Source organism: Dreissena polymorpha, chromosome 13, assembly GCF_020536995.1.
Source record: "Dreissena polymorpha isolate Duluth1 chromosome 13, UMN_Dpol_1.0, whole genome shotgun sequence".
NCBI classification, from domain to species: domain Eukaryota; kingdom Metazoa; phylum Mollusca; class Bivalvia; order Myida; family Dreissenidae; genus Dreissena; species Dreissena polymorpha.
Genome location: NC_068367.1, coordinates 46578836 through 46601487, shown reverse-complemented (window position 1 = coordinate 46601487; position 22652 = coordinate 46578836). Strand labels below are relative to the sequence as shown.

The 22652-nt window shown below is 35.9% G+C and overlaps 2 protein-coding genes across 5 annotated transcripts in view; one reads left to right on the top strand and one right to left on the bottom strand.

Moving 5' to 3' along the window:
• Positions 1-20245, bottom strand: part of LOC127854997 (uncharacterized) — a 39380-nt gene extending 19135 nt beyond the window's left edge. The window contains exons 1-2 of one of the 4 annotated variants that reach the window (XM_052390234.1): positions 19861-20245; positions 12557-13063 (exon numbers count right to left, since the gene is read on the bottom strand). The gene's annotated coding sequence lies outside the window, so the exon portion shown is untranslated. Of the gene's footprint in view, positions 1-5174; positions 5478-12556; positions 13064-19860 lie in introns of those variants that run through there. The other 3 variants (XM_052390235.1, XM_052390231.1, XM_052390233.1) reach the window with 3 other exon arrangements.
• Positions 6813-21879, top strand: LOC127854634 (cilia- and flagella-associated protein 251-like). The gene is made up of 7 exons (XM_052389697.1): positions 6813-6824; positions 9950-10018; positions 10167-10323; positions 10387-10544; positions 10631-10798; positions 15910-16041; positions 21706-21879. Exons 1-7 carry the CDS (start codon positions 6813-6815, stop codon positions 21877-21879), a joined length of 870 nt encoding a protein of 289 aa, XP_052245657.1.
• The last annotated feature ends 773 nt before the right edge of the window (positions 21880-22652 follow it).

Sequence of the window (22652 nt, the reverse complement as noted above, 5' to 3'; positions counted from 1 at the left end):
TTGGAATACATGTGTGCCCTAATTAGTCAAATAAGAAATCAGTACGTCTTTGTTTGTGTTTCAAATCAAATTTAATAGTACATTTTTTGTTTTTGGCAAAGAATTCAATTAAACTTATCAATCCAGGCTTAACCCTGAGATAAACAGTCGTATGTTGTCTGTAATTAAACGCGACCTCGACATCTAAATAACAGTTTTTATGGCTGCATTGCCAAATTAAACGGTTTGTATGTTAATATGCGAAGTTCACGTATTAATATTGAAATGTTAACGTTTAAATAGCAGTATTACGAGTAGTACTAAGAGCATAGTGTGAAAATTAGTAATTGTCTTAAAGTCATCAGAAGTGAATTGTTGCGCAGCACGTTTGTTCCTATCCAGACCCGGGGTTCCAAACCAACGTGCGTTGATGATGATGATGATGCTGAGGATGAGGATGATGATGAGACGACGGCGGCGACGACGACGACGGCGACGACGACGACGGCGATGATGATGATGATGATGATGATGATAATGATGATGATGATGATGATGATGATGATGATGATGATGATGATGATGATGATGATGATGATGATGATGATGATGAAGGAGGAGATGAAGTTCAAGGAGACGAGAAGGAAAATGATAATGAGAAGAAAAAGGAGGAAAGGTTGGTTGAGGGTAAGATCGAGCAGCAAATGGGTGTAGAGGAGTTGAGTGATTATGAAAATAAAGAGGAAATGAGTTGAGGTAGGAGAAGGGTCTGGATGAGGGCTAGGCTCGAGAAGGAGGGTAACGAAGAAGGGGAGGTCGAGTATTAACTCGTATTTAAAGCATGAACAGTCTCATTAATGACTTATCATAAGGCAAGTTTCAGATCTACGCACATTCACAAACAATAATGAACATGATTGTAAAATGTAATAATCCCTACGTATGATTATGTTCGGTATTTGTTATAATATCTATTTTGTTCAATAATATTTGGAAGCGGCTTCGCTGTAACACTTGAATATTGTGGAGGTGAAAGTTCTAGTTGTCACGTCGTAGTATTTGTATTGGTGATGGTAGTGATCATGGTGGAAGTGTTCCAGTTAATAGCCAGACTGGCTTAACATATATATTAAAGACTTATCAGTTCAAATGTGTAAAGCATACATTACATTATAAATAATACTCTATTAAAAACAGAGCATATTTAAAAATAAAGACACTTTATTTGACAGCGCTTATTATGGTTATAGATATGGCCAACTGATTAAATACAATCGTCGACTAGTATCTCAGCATTGTGACAGTGTTAATCCCGGTATTTCGTTTCAAACAAAGGGGACCAGATCAATCATCTAGTAATTACTGAAGTTTTTACAAACACCGTGTCTCTGCTTTAGTACGCCTCATTCAACGTGATGTCACGAGGTTGTCAGGCCTTGAAAAGGACATATGTATTCAAACTGTCAGGCGCCTTACATATGAGGAGCGTCGTGAGAAAACCGGGCATAATGCATGTGCGTAAAGTGTCGTCCCAGATTAGCCTGTGCAGTCCGCAAGGCTAATCAGGGACGACACTTTCCGCCTAAGCTTGATTTTCGGTAAGGAGGGACTTCCTTGAAACTGAAAATACCATAAAAGCGGAAAGTGTCGTCCCTGATTAGCCTGTGCGGATTACACAGGCTAATCTGTGACGACACTTTACGCATATGCATTAAGCCCAGTTTTCTCAAAGCACGACTCATATGTACATAAACGGTCAGACGCCTTACAGACAGACATTCGCATCTTCTTGAACTGAACTAACCATGTTGAAACAGTGATCAAGTAAAGAGCATATATACAATGTGTTAAACTTGACGTAAATTTAAACCGCGATATGAAAATTATTTCAAGGAACTTAAACTATTTAAGATAGATGACAAGTTAATATTAGCCACTGTTGCAAAATTCGTGCACAACTTATTTATGTTAAGTTCGAAGACACTCGTATATCCTAAAATAAATAATTACCTTTACTTCGTCTTGGTCATATTGATATACCTGTGTTTACTTTAACACATTCACTGAAATCAATTACAATTATGAAATATCGTATAAAACCCGTAAAACAACAAGGAAAATAAACCTATACACTAATGTAAAAAAGAATGAAGACACAAAACATCCTTCTTAACAGGGGATCAAACTTAAAAATAAACGTCTACAACAATGATATCCCAAACATGAATAAACCCCATTCGAATGATTTATGACGGATACGGCGAACAAATGCATTGAACTTGCCGTAAGATTAGCAATATAATGATATGCACAATTGTATGCATTCGTCTTTTGTGATCGTTTGTCAGAGATAAGAAATGAGGTTTGCTTCAATGTAAGTAATGCGTATAAATTGAAATTGATGAACGATATATCGACTAGTAAAATAGTATATCCGTAACTTGTTTGAAGTACATTGTTAAATGTTACAGTTCTTAAGTACATTTCATGTAAATTTATAAAATAAATGTTATCAAAGTTTACATTTTAAAAGTGAACAATCGTTAAAGCTTCCTCTTCCATTGCATTTGTTATAATCCAGAGTTATACTATGCGAAACGCAATGAAAGGCAACGTAGCTTTTACATAATGGCCACTTTAGAGCAGAGTTTTAAAAATGGGCCGTGCTCGGTGAAAAGGGGGTCTAATTCATGTGCGTAAAGTGTCATCCCAGATTATCTGTTGCAGTACGCACAGGCTAATCAGGGACGACACTTTCCGAAAAAGCTTGATTTTTGCTAAGAGGAGACTTTCTTTAAACGAAAAATATCATACAAGAGGAAAGAGTCATTCCTGATAAGCCTACTACACAGGCAAATCTGGGACGACACTTTACGCATGTTCATTAAACCCCTTTTCACAGAGCGAGGCTCATTTCATTCCAAACAATTCCATGTACAATACCAATAATTCCTTCCGCAGCTTAATTTTAATTTTACCACTGTCAGTGAAAACAAATGCATAGAAACGAAATTTTGAGTAAACAGCTCTGATTGAATTACTGCCGCAATAAGTTACTCCATACTTCAAATATTTTCGTTCGAACTCATGATGCACTCATTCGATACTATAGATAAAGTTGATACATTTTGTGTTTCCTTTTTAATTCCAAGAGAAACAGCACAGTGTAATGCTCCCTGCCACACGCATTAACTTCTATGAATATCGTTAAATATAATTAGTTTCCAATTAAAGTGTCGAGTTTTCTTTAAATCAAACTTAATAGCCGGGCATGAAGCGTCGTTTTGAAGTCAAGTTGCATCTTTTTATGATGTAATCAAATGTGTCTTGTTCTGATAAAACTGGGCATAATACATGTGCGTAAAGTGTCGTCCCAGATTAGCCTGTGCAGTCCGCAAAGACTAATCAGGGACGACACTTTCCGCCTAAACTTGATTATCGGTAAGGAGGGACTTCCTTGAAACTAAAAATACCGTAAAAGCGGAAAGTGTCGTCCCTGATTAGCCTGTGCGGACTGCACAGGCTAATCTGGGCTGACACTTTACGCACATGAATTAAGCCCAGTTTTCTCATAACAAGACCCAAATAATAAAAGAGTGGCAGTCTCCGTTCAGCATTGAGCTGGACCTGACGATTTGTTGTCATCATTTGGTCATTATTGGGGTACGTCGTCAAAGTATTTGATCGTATTTAATCAATTTATATGAACATTTAATATGTACTATGAACGTAAATTATAATTTTAAATCTAAGAGTAATGATTAGAGTTATTATATTCTTTTTTTGGATCCCATTTTTTACGGTGATTGAAAAAAAAATTATCATTTTTTTAACCGCCGGTGTCACGATTTTACTCGGTTACTTTGTTGAATTTTTAGGCGACATTTCCGAGTTTAATATTCTTGTACTAAACTCCGTTTCTAGTGTTGCGCAAATAACCCTCGTATTTTCTATCAATTATTTGGATAGAATTTAGCACTTGTAGCTGTAAACCGCATACTATCCACATATAGCTTCGAAGTTCACTTGATTGCGACATTTACATTAATAATATTGTTTTAAAGAATTTACGTATGTTTAAGATCGCGTATGCCAACAAAGCAAAAGTACTATCGATGCGGTCTCTTTTGCCACAACATATGTTAAAGCTATGAATATAATTCGAATCAGATAAATGGTAACTGCATGCAATGCAACGCATTTTATTTACTTAAAGGGACTAGTTTGAAGTCTTTGGCCATTGGGTGCTATTAAACAAGCCTGACATGCATTCCTGACCACAATTCATGGTTCGAAAAGGCGAGTTTATAGAGCGTTTTTTTATCATATGTATTTTTTAATTTTCCGGGAGAGAAAAAGCTGTCTGGTTTGTTTAGCTAAGTTAATTAATACACTAAATTGTAATAATCAATACCAAGTTATTTATATTATCCAATCAACGCTGCATAATACTGTGTAACATACAACCCGTTTTGGTAAAAATAAAATAAAATAAATTTCTTTAAAAAATCGCCTTTAGAAATTCTGGTCTTCTGTCGTTTATGGAATTAGTTCTATATGTACGTGCATACAAAAGATAGTATAAACAACATTTTCATAGTTAATCATGGTGCATGTGTTCATATTTTGCCATATATAGATAAACGTGGATGCTGAGTTATTGTATCAAGTTTATGTATATAAACGAAAGACTGTTAGTCCGTGCGGTTTTATATGAGCGTATAAAACCGTTTGTTACAGGTAAACAATCATTGTAGAGCCTTCAAATGAAAATACTTCCATACAATACATTACCTGATAGGTTCAGAATAATTGGACTTCACGTTTATAATTGGAAACTGCATTTTGTTATTGTATCATAAACATGAAACAAATCTGATATTCATGTTGAACTTTAAAGAATTGAAGATTGAGTGACATCATTATACAATATATACTTAAAAGCAATTATTTTGTGTAACTGTTGAATTCTAATAATTAATTTAAGTTAAATTAGATTTCTGTCCACATCTGAATTGTGAGGCTGTTGTTTTATGTAATGATATTTCTTAATTAATTATTACAATTTATAGATTCATTTACTATTATCTCTGATTTGCACTACCGACCAAATACATATTTCGGATCTTGCTTTAAATAGATTCAAATACATGAAAAATAAATCCTGTATACAGTTACAGTAAAAAATAACATACCATATGTTTCACTTTATCTTGTACAATCCACTCTTTTTGAGTCAAATAAACTCCCGGAGAAACTATAACACTAGTGACACAACGATTGTTTTATGCCAAGTTACTGTCACTTCATTTAGAGTAAGCCATAAAAACGCTATTTCGGATTTACCAAACAGCGTGTTTTATAATAGTGAAACAAACGCGATCCAAATTTACTTATACAGTGGTATGAAGACATCGATAATGATAACGAGCTTAAGAAAATATTGATGTATATTAAGTAAATAATTGAGCGATCCAGAGGAGTTCATAGCCCTTTGCGAGCGAAATTATTGGTTACCAATAATTTAAAATCGTTAAAAGTGGTAAACTCTCGTGTTTCATAGCTCCGGTTAAACTTAAACAAAATTTCAATGCGAGCTGTCAGTTTGAACAAGTTATTGTCTGTCAGTTTAAATAGAAAATGTCGTTACATGGAAACAATCGACACTGTTTTAGAGGGGCGTATACATTTTATACAGAAATAAATGGAGGGGTGTTCAATAAAAATCTCTAGGCTATCAGTTGACTTCTGTGATATGAGCGTCAATATTAAAGAAAGCAAGTTAAACAATTCATTTCAAATAAATTAATTAAAAAAATGAATATGAAATATTAAAGAAGAAGATTGTGTGTTCTTGTTTGATCAAACCAATTTACATTTACTTGGAAAAGTTCCCACTTTACTGGGTTTAAAAATGATCAAAATTATGAAAAAAACCTGTCTACAAAGAGCCAATTAACCCATTTATGCCTAGCGTCTAGAAAAAATGCCTTGGCAACTAGCGTAGACCCAGATGAGACACCGCAAGATGCGGCGTCTCATCAGGGTCTGCGCTGTTTGCTTAAAGGAATTTCGGTAAGAAATATTCTAAATATAGAAATAAATATAGTAGACATCCCCTAGGTAGAGACCACTAGGCATAAATGGGTAAACATTAGTAATATATGAGCCGCGTAGTACGAAAACAGGTCGTATGCCATATGCGGCAAGCGAAACTTCGGACCATCTTGCGCCTATGCGCAGTTTGTGCAGGAGCCATCTCACATCTAATGAGACCAGTGTGTGTTTTTCGAAGTTGATTTGATTCTTCCTTGCATGATGGTGCGTAATGAACAAGAAACACCGCCTGCACAGTAACTGTTTTTTGAACGCGTTCTTTAATTTGCTTAATTTCCCTGCATAACTGGACACGATAACCAATACGATGTCTCGCAAGTTATTCATGGCTAAGAAATTTTGCTAGCCTGGTATCCCATGGTAATTCAAGACGCAAAGCGTTTTCGAGTAAACGTGGGTTCCGACGATGACCGAACCCACGTTTACGTCTTCTATATGAGTCGCGTTCGGAGAAAACTAGGCATAATGCATGTGCGTAAAGTGTCGTCCCCGATTAGCCTGTGCAGTCCGCACAGGTTAATCAGGGATGACACTTTCCGCCTAAATTTGGTTTTTGCTAAGAAGAGACTTCATTTAACCGAAAAATGTCATGAAAGCGGAAAGTGTCGTCCCTGATAAGCCTGTGCGGACTGCACAGGCTAATCTGGGACGACACTTTACGCACATGCATTATGACCAGTTTGCTCAGAACACGACACATATGTTGACGGTAACCGATGCCGTGCAAGGTAATATTCACAAAGATCTCGAAGAATCACGTGTTCTTTACCTTTTTCTTATTTAATGTATATCATTAAACTGCTGAATTTTCAAAATGCACTCTTCAGTTCTCAAAGATATTAAATCGATATGGCGCTATTAAATTTAAATAAAATTTTATCGATTAAAATGACGATTTTGTGTGATTTCTTACGATCGAGTCTATAAAATTTTGCATCGGTCTCTTTCAAAAGTGTGCAATAGATTTCTTAAATCATTTAAAGACTGAAGTCGACATTTACAAACGTTTGAAACACATTTTCCAAACTAAGTGAGTGAAGTACGTCAAATCAGGTTTTGCTATAATATTAAGATACTGAAATATGTCTGTAGTATTGACGGATACGACTGCAAACGGGACTTGTAGCTGTTATATGTATGGTCCCTTATGCGTTTAGCGAAAAGACGTTTCAGCTAAATCATAATTATGCCCCCCTTCGGAGAAGAGGGTGTATATTGCTTTGCACATGTCGGTTGGTCGGTCGGTCTGTTGGTCTGTCAGTCTGTCAGTCCGTCCACCAGGAAGTTTCCGGATTATAACTCAAGAACGCTTGGGCCTAGGATCATGAAACTTCATAGGTACATTGATCATGACTCGCAGATGACCCTATTGATTTTTAGGTCACTAGGTCAAAGGTCAAGGTCACGGTGACCCGAAATAGTAAAATGGTTTCCGGATTATAACTCAAGAACGCTTGGGCCTAGGATCATGAATCTTCATAGGTACATTGATCATGACTCGCAGATGACCCTATTGATTTTTAGGTCACTAGGTCAAAGGTCAAGGTCACGGTGACCCGAAATAGTAAAATGGTTTCCGGATGATAACTCAAGAACGCTTAGGCCTAGGATCATGAAACTTGATAGGTACATTGATCATGACTTGCAGATGACCCCTATTGATTTTAAGGTCACTAGGTCAAAGGTCAAGGTCATGGTAACCCGAAATAGTAAAATGGTTTCCGGATGATAACTCAAGAAGGCTTAGGCCTAGGATCATGAAACTTGATAGGTAGATTGATTATGACTCGCAGATGACCCCTATTGATTTTCAGGACACTAGGTCAAAGGTCAAGGTCACAGTGACCCGAAATAGTAAAATGGTTTCCGGATGATAACTCAAGAACGCTTATGCCTAGGATCATAAAACTTCGTAGGTAGATTGATAATGGCTGACAGATGACCTCTATTGATTTTGAAGTCACTAGGTCAAAGGTCAAGGTCGCGGTTTCCTGAAATAGTAAAATAGTTTCCGGATGATAACTCAAGAACGCTTATGCCTAGGATCATGAAACGTTATAGGTACATTGATCATGACTCGCAGATGACCCCTATTGATTTTCAGGTGACTAGGTCAAAGGTCAAGGTCACGGTGACCCGAAATAGTAAAATGGTTTCCGGATGATAACTCAAGAATGCTTATGCCTAGGATCATGAAACTTGATAGGTAGATTGATCATGACTCGCAGTTGACCCCTATTGATTTTCAGGTCACTGTATCAAAGGTCAAGGTCACGGTGACCTGAAATAGTAAAATGGTTTCCGGATGATAACTCAAGAACGCTAATGGCTACAATCATGAAACTTCATAGGTACATTGATCATGACTTGCAGATGACCCCTATTGATTTTGAGGCCACTAGGTCAAAGGTCAATGTCATGGTGACCCGAAATAGTTAAATGGTTTTCGGATGATAACTCAAGAACGCTTATGCCTAGGATCATGAAACTTCATAGGTACATTGATCATGACTCGCAGATGACCCCTATCAATTTTGAGGTCACTAGGTCAAAGGTCAAATTCACGGTGACCCGAAATAGTAAAATGGTTTCCGGATGATAACTGAAGAACGCTTATTCCTAGGATCATGAAACTTGATAGGTAGATTGATCATAACTTGCAGATGACCCCTATTGATTTTCAGGTCACTAGGTCAAAGGTCAAGGTCACGGTGACCCGAAATAGTAAAATAGTTTCCGGATGATAACTCAAGAACCCTTATGGCTAGGATCATGAAACTTCATAGGTACATTGATCATGACTGGCAGATGACCTCTATTGATTTTCAGGTCACTAGGTCAAAGGTCAAGGTCACAGTGACAAAAAACATATTCACACAATGGCTGTCACTACAACGGAGAGCCCATATGGGGGGCATGCATGTTTTACAAACAGCCCTTGTTATATATGCGTTTAATAAATGTCTCAGTATAATCAGTAAATTATTGGACATTTTTATTTTTGCTTAATTTAAGTAAACTTCATACCGCTTAGTCTTTTCAGCCATTCTGAATTCATCGGAACGATTATATTGACATATCTAGGTACGTGTGAGTAAATGTTATGATTAATAATTATATGTATTGTTGTTAGCAATTGCATAAACATAGTTATCCGTTTGTTATTACAAAAATCAACATAAAATTGCTCGATATTGAATGTTCACAATAAGAATACAAAGATGATGGGATTATTTTAATACAATGTGGGTCAGGTTTAAATACATTAACACTGAATGGAATGTTTGTTGAAATTGTGGTGTTGCGTCAATTAATTCGTTTTAATATTATCATATCTAAAGAATGGAAAGGTTAACTTCAAAAGGACATGTCATCAAAAGGAAGCGCAACACAATAGACTTTGTCATAAATTAAAAAACATTGCATAATAGAAGTCGACAAATATTTCCTTATAATAAATCAAAGCTCGTCGCATTGAGTAGGATATTGCATATTCATTATAGCCGCGCAACAAGTAACGCACATTTTCATGTCGCACAGGCCGAATATAAATGATCGTTAATATTTTTTTCTTTCTTTTACAATTGCGTTAAACACATTTTGTTTCTTATCGGCGATTTTTTTTCTCCTATTTAACCTTAACTGAGTATCAATAAGGGTAAGAAGTTCACGTATTATTTATAAAATAGCCGTATAAAAGAAACGTGTGAGAATTAATTTAAGTCGTCAAGTCAGTGGACGAAGTGCATTGCACCACAGCCCTTTGGTTCAAAGCAAACTTATATGTTCAACACCAAGGGCGTTGTCTTTTTGGTCACCACAAATACAAGTGATGATACTGATAAGGAATTAGAAGGAGGTGAAGAAGGGTGAAGAGGAGGAGATTGTGAATGAAGGGAAGCAGAATGAGGAGGAGGAGATTGTGAATAAAGGAGAGAAGAATAAGGAGGAGGGGATTTGAATGAAGGGAATAAGAATGAGGAGAAGGAACATATGAAGGAAATGGAGAAGAATGAGGAGGGGAAGACTGTGAATGAAGGAAAGGAGAATAAGAATGAGGAAAATGAGAGGAAAGGGAGAATAATGGGGAAGAGGAGACTGTGAATGGAGGAGAAAAGAATGAGGAGGAGGAAAATGTGAAGGAAAAGGAGAAGAATGAGGAGGAGGAAAATGTGATGCAAAGGGAGAAGAATAATGGGGATGAGATTGTGAATGAAGTGAAGAAGAGTGAGAGGGGGGAAAATGTGAAGGAAAGGGAGAAGAATTAGGAGAACGAAAATTTGAATGAAGAGGAGAAGAAGGATAATGTGGAGGTAGGGAGAAAGAATGAGGATCAGGAAACTGTGAAGGAGAGAGAGAAGAATGAGGCGGATGAGATTGTGAAGGAAGGGGAGAATAATGGGGAGGAGATTGTAAAGGAATGGGAGAAGAATGAAGAGGAGGAGAGTGTGAAGGAAAAAAAGGAAGAAGAATGAATGAAGAGAAGGAGATTGTTAATGAAGGAGAGAAGAATGAGGAGGATTAGATTGTGAAGGAATGGGAGAAGAATGAAGAGGAGAATAATGTGAAGGAAGGGAAGAAGAATGAAGAAGAGGAGATTGTTAAGAAAGGGGAGAAGAATGAGGAACAGAATAATTTGAAGGAAGAAGAGGAGAATGAGAAGGAGGAGATTGCGAAGGAAGGGAAGAAAATGGGGTGGAAAGTTAGAAGGTAGGGGAAGAGGAAGTTGGGAAGAAAGTCGGAAATAAGGAAGATACAACGAAAGAAAGAAGGAAGAAAAGAAGAAGGTAAGGAGAAGGGATATAGTGAAAAGGGAAAGGCGATGTAGAAGAATAAAAAGGTTTTTGAGTAGGGCAGAAGGGCGAGGGTGTGAAGGAAGAGAAAGTAGGAGGATGGTTACTTCTTTTTCTTTTTAAATATATTAACTGTCTAACTAATGACGAAATTGGATAAGGAAAAGCTAGAAAAATAATTGAAAGCGAGGGAAAAAATATAAACAGCGGTCATAAGAAGGATCGTGATATGTTTTTAAAGACCTACAACTTCAAATTAATATACATTGTAGCATAATTTATGTTATGAATGTTACCTACTTGAAATAGAAGGTATTTAAAATTCCTAAACAATATTTGACAACGCTTATCATGGCTATCGTTTCGGTTAATATATAAACTCGTCAAGAAGTATGTCAATCGTGTGACAGCATTAATCCGGGTATGTCGTTTCGAACAAAGCGGTCCAGATCAATCATCTACTAATTACTACAGTCTTTACAAGGAACGCGTCTTTGCTTTTGTTCAACTGATTAAACATGATGTCTCGAGTTTTAAGGCTTTGTCTTGGCCATATGTGTTCAATCATAAAATTGCCTTAAAGACCGAGCTTGAGTATAAACAAGAAACGGACCGTTTAAAGAGTGACTATTTAAAATTATAAAAAAAGATTAAACACAATCTAAACATTGACAAACTTATCATCATTCTAAGAATTTATTTCCAGAAACTTATATATAAAAGTTTAAACAAAGTAAATATGAGTCACTGTTGCATAATGAGTACACTGCTTCTTTTGCCTGTAGAGAACAAAGAAACTCCGATTTCTTTAATTAATTAGTCTTTACTTCTCCATGATTTTTTCTCACAGTACATGTACACGGTAAATGTCGGCTATGAATTTTGAAAGATTGTACTTACACCCTTTAAACAAGAGCGGCTAACAAACCCATACACCAATTAAAAAATGTTTATAGAAAAAACACCTTCTTCAACCGTACTTAAAAATAAACGTGCGCAACGATGTTTTTACACACGTGTATCAAACCATTCCAAATCCTCGATCACTGATACGTTGAACACATGCATTTAACTTGCCATAAGATTAACGAGATTGCGACATGCACAATTTGTGCATTCCCCTTTTGTGATCGTTTATCAGAGATAAGAAATTGATTGTTTTATTGAAAGACCGCATGTAATATACAATTGCTGAACGGTAAATACAGAAGTTAAATAGTTTATCCCTGAGTATCTTTTACCCGAATAAATGTATGACATTGTACATGTTCAAATATGACAGTTCAGGAGTACCTATGATGTAAATCTAGATAATAAATGTCATCAAAGGTGTAGATTTTAACAGGAAACAATCTTTAAAAAGAAAGCTTGCTCGTCAATTGAATTTCTTTTAATTCCAAGGTTTTCTGTGCGAAACGCTATAAAGCTTATTTTTTTCCGACTCTTCACGTAAGATACTAGTAGGTATTTTGACCACTTATTAATATGGAACAATGTTTTAACTTTGCATGTTCACTTTTATTTAATAAATATATTCAACAAATAAATTGTGTGCAAAAAGCATGCGTTTTGTAAAATTGGTTTAAGAACAGTTCCCCTTTGAAAAATTAACAATCACATCAGAAAATCTCGTAATCCTTATACAAAAGAACATACAGAGCACTCACAAAACTTATTTATAAATACCAATGCACTAGACAGCTTCCCAGTGATCATTCAGATGTTTCGTCATCCACAACACTTTTCCATGTAACAAATAGCTTTATGCCAGTGAATACAAATGGTTGAAAACGAAATTTTGAGTTATAACTATCACAAACAGCGTCAGTGCCGCAATTACTTTCTCCATTCTCCACGTGTTTGCATACGAACACGACATGCGCTCAGTCGTTTGTATATATTAAGTTGAAGTATTTTGTGTTTCCTTTTGAATTCCAACACACCTACCACCCGCATTCACTTCAATGAATGGTTTCGTTAAATTTAATTACTTTCCAATTCAAGCGTCCTCTATTCGTTGACTCAAACTTAATCATCGGGCATTAGGCGTTATTGAGTCGATTTGCATCTTTTTACTGATGTAATTAACATCATTAAAGTGACTTATTCTGCCTTTCGCATGTAAATAGACGGCCCGATTTTTGTGATCATCTGGTTTAAGGACGTTGTCACTTCTGAAAGCAAACAGTTAAAATGTATGCGATCGTATTTACCCCCAGTAACCACTTTATATGAACATTCAACGATAAAAGTTCAGAATAGATCAAAAACCACGAAGATCATTGTGATTTATTACATTCTTCGTTTTATCTTTCCCAACTTGATGTTGATAGATTCAAATTCTGATTTGTTAAGCGCTGGGTAGCGATTTTAATCGAATACATAGTCGACAAGCCCTCGGTTAATATTCGTACAAATACCTCCGATTCTAATATTGTAACGCTAATAACCTCCGTGTTTTCGGTCAAATATTCGCATTGAATTGAGCACTTGTTATAATTGTCCGCATACAAGTCTATCCACAAATGGGTTCGCAGTTTACTTGATTCCTACTTATGCATAACAAATATTTGTTTTACAAATTCATATGTTTTAGATACCAAATACATCGCCTTATATATATATATATAAGCAAATGCACTATCGATACAGTTTGTCTTTGTAACCACATATGCTTAATTATAAATATTTTAATTCAGTTCAAACTAACCATACAAACATCATACATAACACGCATGTATCTTTGTTAAAGGGGCTTATTGAATTCTTTGGAGTTTGACAATAATTATATGACCTTGACATTTTTTAATTGTATGATAATTTTTGTCAATCATCCGAGATTCGGAAAGCGAATTCTAAAGTTTTGTATATATATCTTTCCAGTTTATGAGGTAAAACATATACACACATGTACAGAAAATATAGCCGAGTTAATTTGTACACAATATGTGGGATAATAAATACCAAATTATTTCTCATTTTCAACCCACGCTGGATAACACTGAATAACATACACCCACCTCTTAGGGTAAATTACAACAATTTGCGTTTTAAAATTATGTTGTTCATAAAAATATCTGCCCGAACCCAAAGTGTGCAACTGTCCATTTCAACGCATTTAAAAGACTAACGGATAAAAGTTTCAAATCCTGCATCGATCTTGTTCTATGTCATCTACAAATGAAACGCTAAATACTATTTTATTCGGCTTTGATAATTTTAACGTTTTTATGTGAAACACAATAAAATACACGAGTCCATTTCAGGTTTCATTGCGATTATGTCTGTTCATTTAATTCTAACACCACCTTTTCTAATGTCCGTACAATATTCTGAACTGCATGCTATATGCGGCGGCATAACGGCCGGGAGCCGCCCCGCGACAACAACAAATTGTGTGCCGTCTATATGCGGCTGTGTGCATGGTAATGTCTCAAGTGAAAAATATTTATATAGTTTTGAACACTAAATGGTGTGCAATTTCCGACGGGAACGTGTGCAAAATCACGTGACCAAAAGTAACGGCGTATCATGACGCATGCAGCCGACGTATATGAACGTCAGTCCGCCATTTACATGAGTTTATACAACAATCAATGGGTCGCATGCGTACCCAAGATATGGCTAATCAGCGAAACGAGCAATTGACATTGGTGTATTCTCCTCATCTAGTTTGACGTGAACAAGTTGTGTCTGTTCTTATAGCTATTTAGGTAGACACGATATTAAACTATTCGCAAACCAAACATACATCAATACTATCCTTAGTAATATATCTTAGGCACTATGTGGCATTATACATATATAATAAAGATTAAACCTTTATAGTTTTGAATCCCGCATCGGGATCACCATTAAACGAAACGATGAGTGCAAAATTAATTTATTCTCACATTGCATCGATTTGCCACTTACACGTGCAATGTAAAGCTAATAGGTTTATAAGGAAATAAACATCGATTCGTCGTTGTTTGGTGGTCAAAAGGCAACGATTCGAATTTCTGATTTGAAGAATAAAACTACGACGGCGTTAGCCAAAGTTGTTTCATAGAAATTCACTAAACACAAAAGATAATCTTTTATTGACTGATAAATAACGATCAAGCGAAAATTATTATAATTAAATCATGAGTTGATATGTCTAGAGCAATGCGCAATTTTATAGTTACTGCATTTTGTTTCAAAGATGAGTGTTTAGTTAAGTTTTTGAAGTATTTGAGTCATATACATATGGTTCCAAAAAAGTAGAACTATATTTTAATATAAAAGCGCAAAACATAGGCAAGGTCGTTAAGTCAATAGACTAAGTGCGTCCTAGCACAGCCCGTTTGTTCCAACCAAACTCATGGGTTCAAAACAAAAATGCATTCTCTTGTTCGGATCACCGCAAATGCTAATGATAATGAGGATGAGAAGAAGAACAACAATGAGGGGTAGGAGAATGTGAAGGATGGGGAAAAGAATGGGAAAGAGATGGAAATTGTTGAGGAGAAGCAGGAGAACAGAATGAAAGGTAGGAGAATGTGAAGGATGGGGAAAAGAATGGGAAGGAGATGGAAATTGTTGAGGAGAAGCAGGAGAATAGAATGAGGGGTAGGAGAATGTGAAGGATGTGGAAAAGAATGAGAAGGAGATGGAAATTGTTGAGAAGAAGCAGGAGAACAGAATGAGGGGTAGGAGAATGTGAAGGATGGGGTACAGAATGGGAAGGAGATGGAAATTGTTGAGGAGAAGCAGGAGAACAGAATGAGGGGTAGGAGAATGTGAAGGATGGGGAAAAGAATGGGAATGAGATAGAAATTGTTGAGGAGAAGCAGGAGAACAGAATGAGGGGTAGGAGAATGTGAAGGATGGGGAAAAGAATGGAAAGGAGATGGAAATTGTTGAAAAGAAGCAGGAGAACAGAATGAGGGATAGGAGAATGTGAAGGATGGGGTACAGAATGGGAAGGAGATGGAAATTGTTGAGGAGAGCAGGAGAACAGAATGAGGGATAGGAGAATGTGAAGGATGTGGAAAAGAATGGGAAGGAGATGGAAATTGTTGAGGAGAAGCAGGGGAACAGAATGAGGAGAGGGGAGGTGGAGAAGGAGGGTGCTGGAGGGAAAGAGGCCGATGAGGAGAAGAGCATACCTGTCGTTTCGAACAAAGTGGTCCATATCAATCAATTACGTTTTACTATAATCTTTACAAGCAACGCATCTTAGCTTTTTGCACCTGATTAAACTTGATGTCGCGAGTTGTAAGCTTTGTTAAGGCCACATATGTTCAAATATTAAAGTGTCTTAAGGACTGACTTGCGAATTTTCAAAAAATGGAAATTACATGTTTCAGCATTGTTAATTTTAATAGTGTATGAATGATTGTACAAGTTATAAATATTGATATACTATTAATCGCTCAATGAAATTCATTTCCAGATATTTAAATTTAAGTTTTAAAAGTTAAAAAGAGTCACTGTTGCATAATGTGTACACGGTTTATTTTGCCTGTAAATATCAAAGACACTCGTATTTCTTTAAATAAACAATTAGTCTTTACTTCGCCATGCTTATGTTAATAATATTGTTGTTGTTTTAAGTAAAAGGTCACTGCTATCAATAAAAAGTATGGCATGGCGTTTCGTTATTACAACTGTGCTCACAAACCCATAAACAAAATGGAAAAGAAATGTAAACTGAAAAACAACATTCTTTTCAATACATGCTCAAACCTAAATATTAACGTGTACAGCAATCTCATAACAGAGATGTATACATCATTTAGATCATTGATCACATTGCATTTTATTGTCTTATGATTATCAAGATTATGATGTGCATAATGTATGTCTTCGTCTTTTTATCGTTTGTCAGAGATAATAAATGGGTTTTCCTTAAATGTTATCATCGCATGTCAAATGAAATTGATGAACGGTATATATAATAGTAATATACAATATCCGTGATATTTTAAAGTACTCTGTTCAAAGTTAGGCTTAATTTAAAGGGGCCTTATCACGTTTTGGTAATTTGGCAAATTGGTTCGAGCCCTGCTGAGGGTAACTTTTGTTTCTTTTAAAAAAAATTGTATTCTAGATTTTTTACTGGAGCTTTTAAGATCCAATTATGTTTGCCTTTATCAATATAAAGCATTAAATGATAAACTTCAAAACATGCTAAAATCGGTGAAAAGGCCCTTTAGTAGTACCTAGGATTTAAATTGATGTAATAACTATTAACGATTGGCTCTATGACCCTATTGTGTATGTCACATAATCTCCTGGAATTCTGTGCGAATAGTAATGCGAATAAAGCTAGTTTTTTTTTACCAGACTGCACAAATAAGAGATAATGTTTAAATAGATATAAATAAACAATGGTGTTTAAAACATGACTGCTTAATTTTGTTGGATAATGACCTTCAAACATATCATTTTGAACGCAAAAATAGCATAAATCATATGAACATTATAATAAACAGCCCACCGTTTTAGAATATAAAAATAAACAGTCACTGGAAAATATCGTTATCCCTATACAAAAGACATACAAAGCACAAAAACAAAACTTATTAAGAAATACCATTGCACTTGAAAAATGCCTGGTGATGTTTCAGATGTTTCGTCGTCCTCAATGGAAACACTATTCCACGTAAAATCCCTATAATTCCTACCGTAGCTGAACTATCATTCGCCAACTGTCAGTGAAAACAAAATACTAGAAACGAAATTTTGATTGACGTCTATCACAAAAACTTGGTTGAACGCCCCTGCTTAACCCATTTATGCCTAGCGTCTAAAAAAAAGGCCTAGGCAAACAGCGTAGACCCAGATGAGACGCCGCATGATGCGGCGTCTCATCAGGTTCTGCGCTGTTTGCTTGCAGAAATGTCTGCAAGAAATATTCTTAATATAGAAATAAATATACTAGACATCCCTAATTTTGGAAATAAATTGATCCAATTGAGAAGGATGGGATAGTCCTCTAGGCATAAATGGGTTAAGTCACTGCCACAATCAGTTCTTTCATATCTCACATGTTTACATACGAACACAAGTTGCACTCGTTCGTTTGTAAAGAGAAAGCTTCGGCATTTTGTGTTTCTTTTTTCTTATTCCAAACACTCATACCGCATTATAATTTAACCAACCACCCGTTTCCATTTTTATGAATGATTTTGTTGAATGTAATCAGTTTTCAAATCAAGCGTCCAATTTTCTTTGACTGAAAGTTAATCACACGAAATAAAGCGTTATTGGATCGATTTGCATCTTTTTAGTGATGTAATTAAAATATTAAAAGTGTCGTTCTCTTCCTTTCACATTAAACTTGACTGCCCGAAATTTTGTAATTGGTTTATTTGGTAATTTGTTTGATAACAATTAGGCAGTCTTCGATCGGATGCAATCACTTTTCATTACAATTCAATCTGTGCGAGGAATGATAATAAAAATGCAAAATCCACAAAGATCAATGTGATTTATGACATTATTCGTTTTGATTTCCCAACTTTATGGTAATACATTAGCATTTGGACTTATTGAACCACTGGGTAGCGATTTGAATCGATTACATTGTTGAATGTTTAGGCGAAAAGGCCGAGTTTTATATTCATCCGAATTCTTCCGTTTCTAATATTGTTAAACTAAAAACCGTCGTGTCATAGATCAATTATTCGCATTAAATTGAGCGCTTGTAACTATTATTTGCATTAAATCCACAAATGAGTTCTCCGTTTACTTGATTCTGACATGTGCATGACAAATATTTGTTTAAAAAATGACATGTTTTTGATACCAAATAGATCGCCTGATACAAAAAAGCAAATGCACTATCGATGCAATTTCGTTTGTAACCACACATTCTAAATTATGAATATTTTAAAGGGGCCTTTTCACAGATTTTGGCATTTTTTAACTTATTCATTAAATGCTTTATATTGATAAATGTAAACATTGGATAGTAAAAGCTTCAGTAAAAAATCAAGAATAAAATTAAAAAAAGGAAAAGAACATTGCCCGGAGCAGGTTTCGAACCAGTGACCCCTGGAGTCCTGCCAGAGTCCTGAAGTAAAAACGCTTTAGCCTACTGAGCTATTCCGCCGAGTACACATATGTGACGTATTTTATACCTTATATAAGCAATCTTCGTAGTTTCACAAAATTTAACGACAAAAACAGAACTCTCCAAATTATTCAATCGTTTCGCGTTGCAACGCTTTATAATTTTTAGGTTTTAAAATCGTCAAAAGATGCATATAATGGCTATATTAGACCATGGTAAATGTTCAGTATTACTGTTTCCTCACACATATCATAACTAAAACGAAAATTTGCGAATCTGAAACAACTTTTTTCATTTTTGTCAATTTACCAAAGCGTGAAAAGATCCCTTTAATACGATTCAAAATAACCATACATACTGTATGCAATTACACACATTTAGCTGACTGGCATTTTTGCAGTTTTTAGCTATTGAAAATTATAACATGACCTCGCCATTTTCATGTTGTATCATACATTTTTGGCCAAAACCCGCCGTCAGGAAATCGAATGTAAAGTAGTTATGGATGTCTTTCTAATTTCGAGAAACAAATAATATCAGGCAGATTTAATAGGTACAGAAAAGTGGAATATTAAATAACACATTATTTTACTTTTCCAAACAACACTGCTTTACATAAATCCATTAAAATGTTGTTTCATTACAGATTAACAAATATAGCTTTCACATGGAAATATCTTAATCCAAATATTACTTGATATGCACAGAACGATACGACTTCCGATTAAGAATATTAGAAAATGTACTTTTCTGTAACGTGTATGTGCACTTCTGTAATTAACAGTGATTTTTTTAAGAATTGAACATTTCGTGACATAGTACACGTACATTCTCATAAATAGTTACAGTTAAATTAAATTTCTGTCCACCTCGTTAAATACGGGGAAAAGAACGCTCGTATACATTTACAGTAAAAATATAACTTACCATATGTTTCACTTTTACTAATACAATCCACTCTTTTTCAGTCAAATAAACTCATGAGGAAAATACAACACTATTGACACAATGATTATTATATGCAAAGCAACTGTCGCTTAATTGTGAGCATGTCTTAAAAACGCTATCTCGGATTTTCATCGTGTTTTGATATAGCGAAACAGGCGCTATCCCAATTTACGTATACACATGTACAAATATTGTCTCTTATACCAGGTTACACCAGACATGGTTTGAAGACATCGACAGTGATAACGAGATCGACAAAATATTTATGTTTATTAAGTAAATAATTGAGCGATCCAGTAGAGTCTATATCCCTTTGCCAGCGAAATTATCGGTTACCAATAATTCAAAATCGTTCGAAGAGGTATAATCTCTTGTTTCATAGCTCCGGCTACACGTTGACAAAATTTCAATGCGAGCTTTCAGTTTGAAAAGATTATTGTCCTTCTATTGCAATCGACAACATGGAAACCACTGACCCTGTTTTACAGAAGCTATTCATAAAATTCCACGATGAATGTGTAAATAAAAAAAATATACCAATTCAAAAAACCGTTTGAAATTAGTAAAATATATACAATGAAAAACAATATAAGCGTTGGCGATTCCGTGCTCTCGTTTCATCAAACCAAACATTTCCTTTGCGAAGTTGTCAGTTAAAAATAATGTTGTTTATTAATATTCAAATTGAAAGTACTGTCTACAAGAAGCCAATTAACTTAGTAATATATGAGCCGCGTCGTGCGAAAATGGATCTCATAGACGCCCCTGTGCATTGGCACAGTTTGGTCTGAAGCTGCCCTGTCCGCTTACGAGATCAGCGTGGGTGATATGATGAGATCAGTGTGTCCGTTTATGATATCAGTGTGTGTGTGTAATTTGATGAATTCAGTGTGTCCGCTTATGAGATCAGTGTTTGTGATTTGATGAGATCAGTGTGTCCGCTTATGAGATCAGTGTGTGTTATCAGATGAGATCAGTGTGTCCGCTTATGAGATAAGTGTGTCCACTGATGAGATCAGTGTGTTTGCTTGTAAGATCAGTGTGTCCGCTTATGAGATCAATGTGTGTTATCTGATGAGATCAGTGTGTCCGCTTATGAGATCAGTGTGTCCGCTTATGAGATCAATGTGTTTTATCTGATGAGATCAGTGTGTCCACTTATGAGATCATTGTGTGTTATTTGATGAAATCAGTGTGTCCGCTTATGAGATCAGTGTTTGTTATCTGATGAGATCAGTGTGTCCGCTGATGCGATCAGTGTGTCCGCTTATGAGATCAATGTGTGTTATCTGATGAGATCAGTGTGTCCACTTATGAGATCAGTGTGTGTTATCTGTTGAGATCATTGTGTCCGCTTATGAGATCAGTGTGTCCGCTTATGAGATCAGTGTGTGTTATCTGATGAGATCAGTGTGTCCGCTTATGAGATCAATGTGTCCGCTTATGAGATCATTGTGTGATATCTGATGAGATCAGTGTGTCCGCTTATGAGATCAGTATGTCCGCTTATGAGATCAGTGTGTGTTATCTGATGAGATCAGTGCGTTCGCTTATGAGATCAGTGTGTCCGCTTATGAGATCAATGTGTGTTATCTGATGAGATCAGTGTGTCCACTTATGATATCAGTGTGTGTTATCTGATGAGATCAGTGTGTCTGCTTATGAGATCAGTTAGTGTTATCTGATGAGATCAGTGTGTCCGCTTATGAGATCAGTGTGTCCGCTTATGAGATCAAGGTGTGTTATCTGATGAGATCAGTGTGTTCACTTATGAGATCAGGGTGTGTTATCTGATGAGATCAATGTGTCCGCTTATGAGATCAGTGTGCGTTATCTGATGAGATCAGTGTGTTCGCTTATGAGATCAGTGTGTCCGCTTATGAGATCAATGTGTGTTGTATGTTATCTGATGAGATCAGTGTGTCCACTAATGAGATCAGTGTGTGCTATCTGATGAAATCAGTGAGTCCGCTTATGAGATCAGTGTATGTTATCTGATGAGATCCTTCATAGCGTGCCTTAAGCTGCATCATGTGCGGACCCGGATTGTGTCCCAGCACTCGTCCTTATCAATTAACGAGACTTACGGAAATTGGGCGGATCTAAACAAATTAATGACCAACAAAATCACACTTAAGGTTTAGATACTCTTCGAATGAAGTTACTGCAGCAACAATCATGTGGGAGGATAACGGTAAACGATAACGCTATTGTCTTGATAGCGAATAAAGAACTATAAATAGGACAATACTTTTTTGAAAATGCGTCGTTTGATTGGCTTAATTTCTCTGTATCCTTGGACACGAGAGCCAATAAGATTCTTCCTAATTATTCACGTGCGCGAAATGTTGCTAGCTTTGTTTCCAACGATTAGTCAAGAAGCAAAGCGTGTTCGATTGGTCGTGGAGCCGACGAAAACCCATCCCTCAGCCTTTACGTCTTATATACATGTAGGAAACCGGTAATCGATGCCGGCAAAGGTAATATTCGCCAAGATCTTGGAGGAACACGTGTTCGATAACCTTTTCTTATTTCACACAACTCATAAAAAGCTGAATTTTCGAAAAATCTTCTTTTTCCAAAAAAATATAATATCATTAAGGAGCTGTTAAATGCATACCGAGTTTCTTGATTAAAATGACGTATATTTCTCTAAATTATCAGGTTCAATTTGAAATTAAAGTTCATGTAATACGTTTTTTTTCTTAACCCATTCATGCCTAGCGGCTAGTAAAAAGGCCTTAGCAAAAAGCGTAGACCCAGATGAGACG

Excerpts from the sequence above, each read along its gene's own strand:
- LOC127854634 (XM_052389697.1), top strand. Across the intron at positions 10,019-10,166 it reads AGAATGAGGAGGAGGAGATT|GAAAGGGAGAATAATGGGGA; the intron begins GTGAATAAAGGA and ends GGAAAATGAGAG. Across the intron at positions 16,042-21,705 it reads CTGTCGTTTCGAACAAAGTG|TGTGCGTTATCTGATGAGAT; the intron begins GTCCATATCAAT and ends TTATGAGATCAG.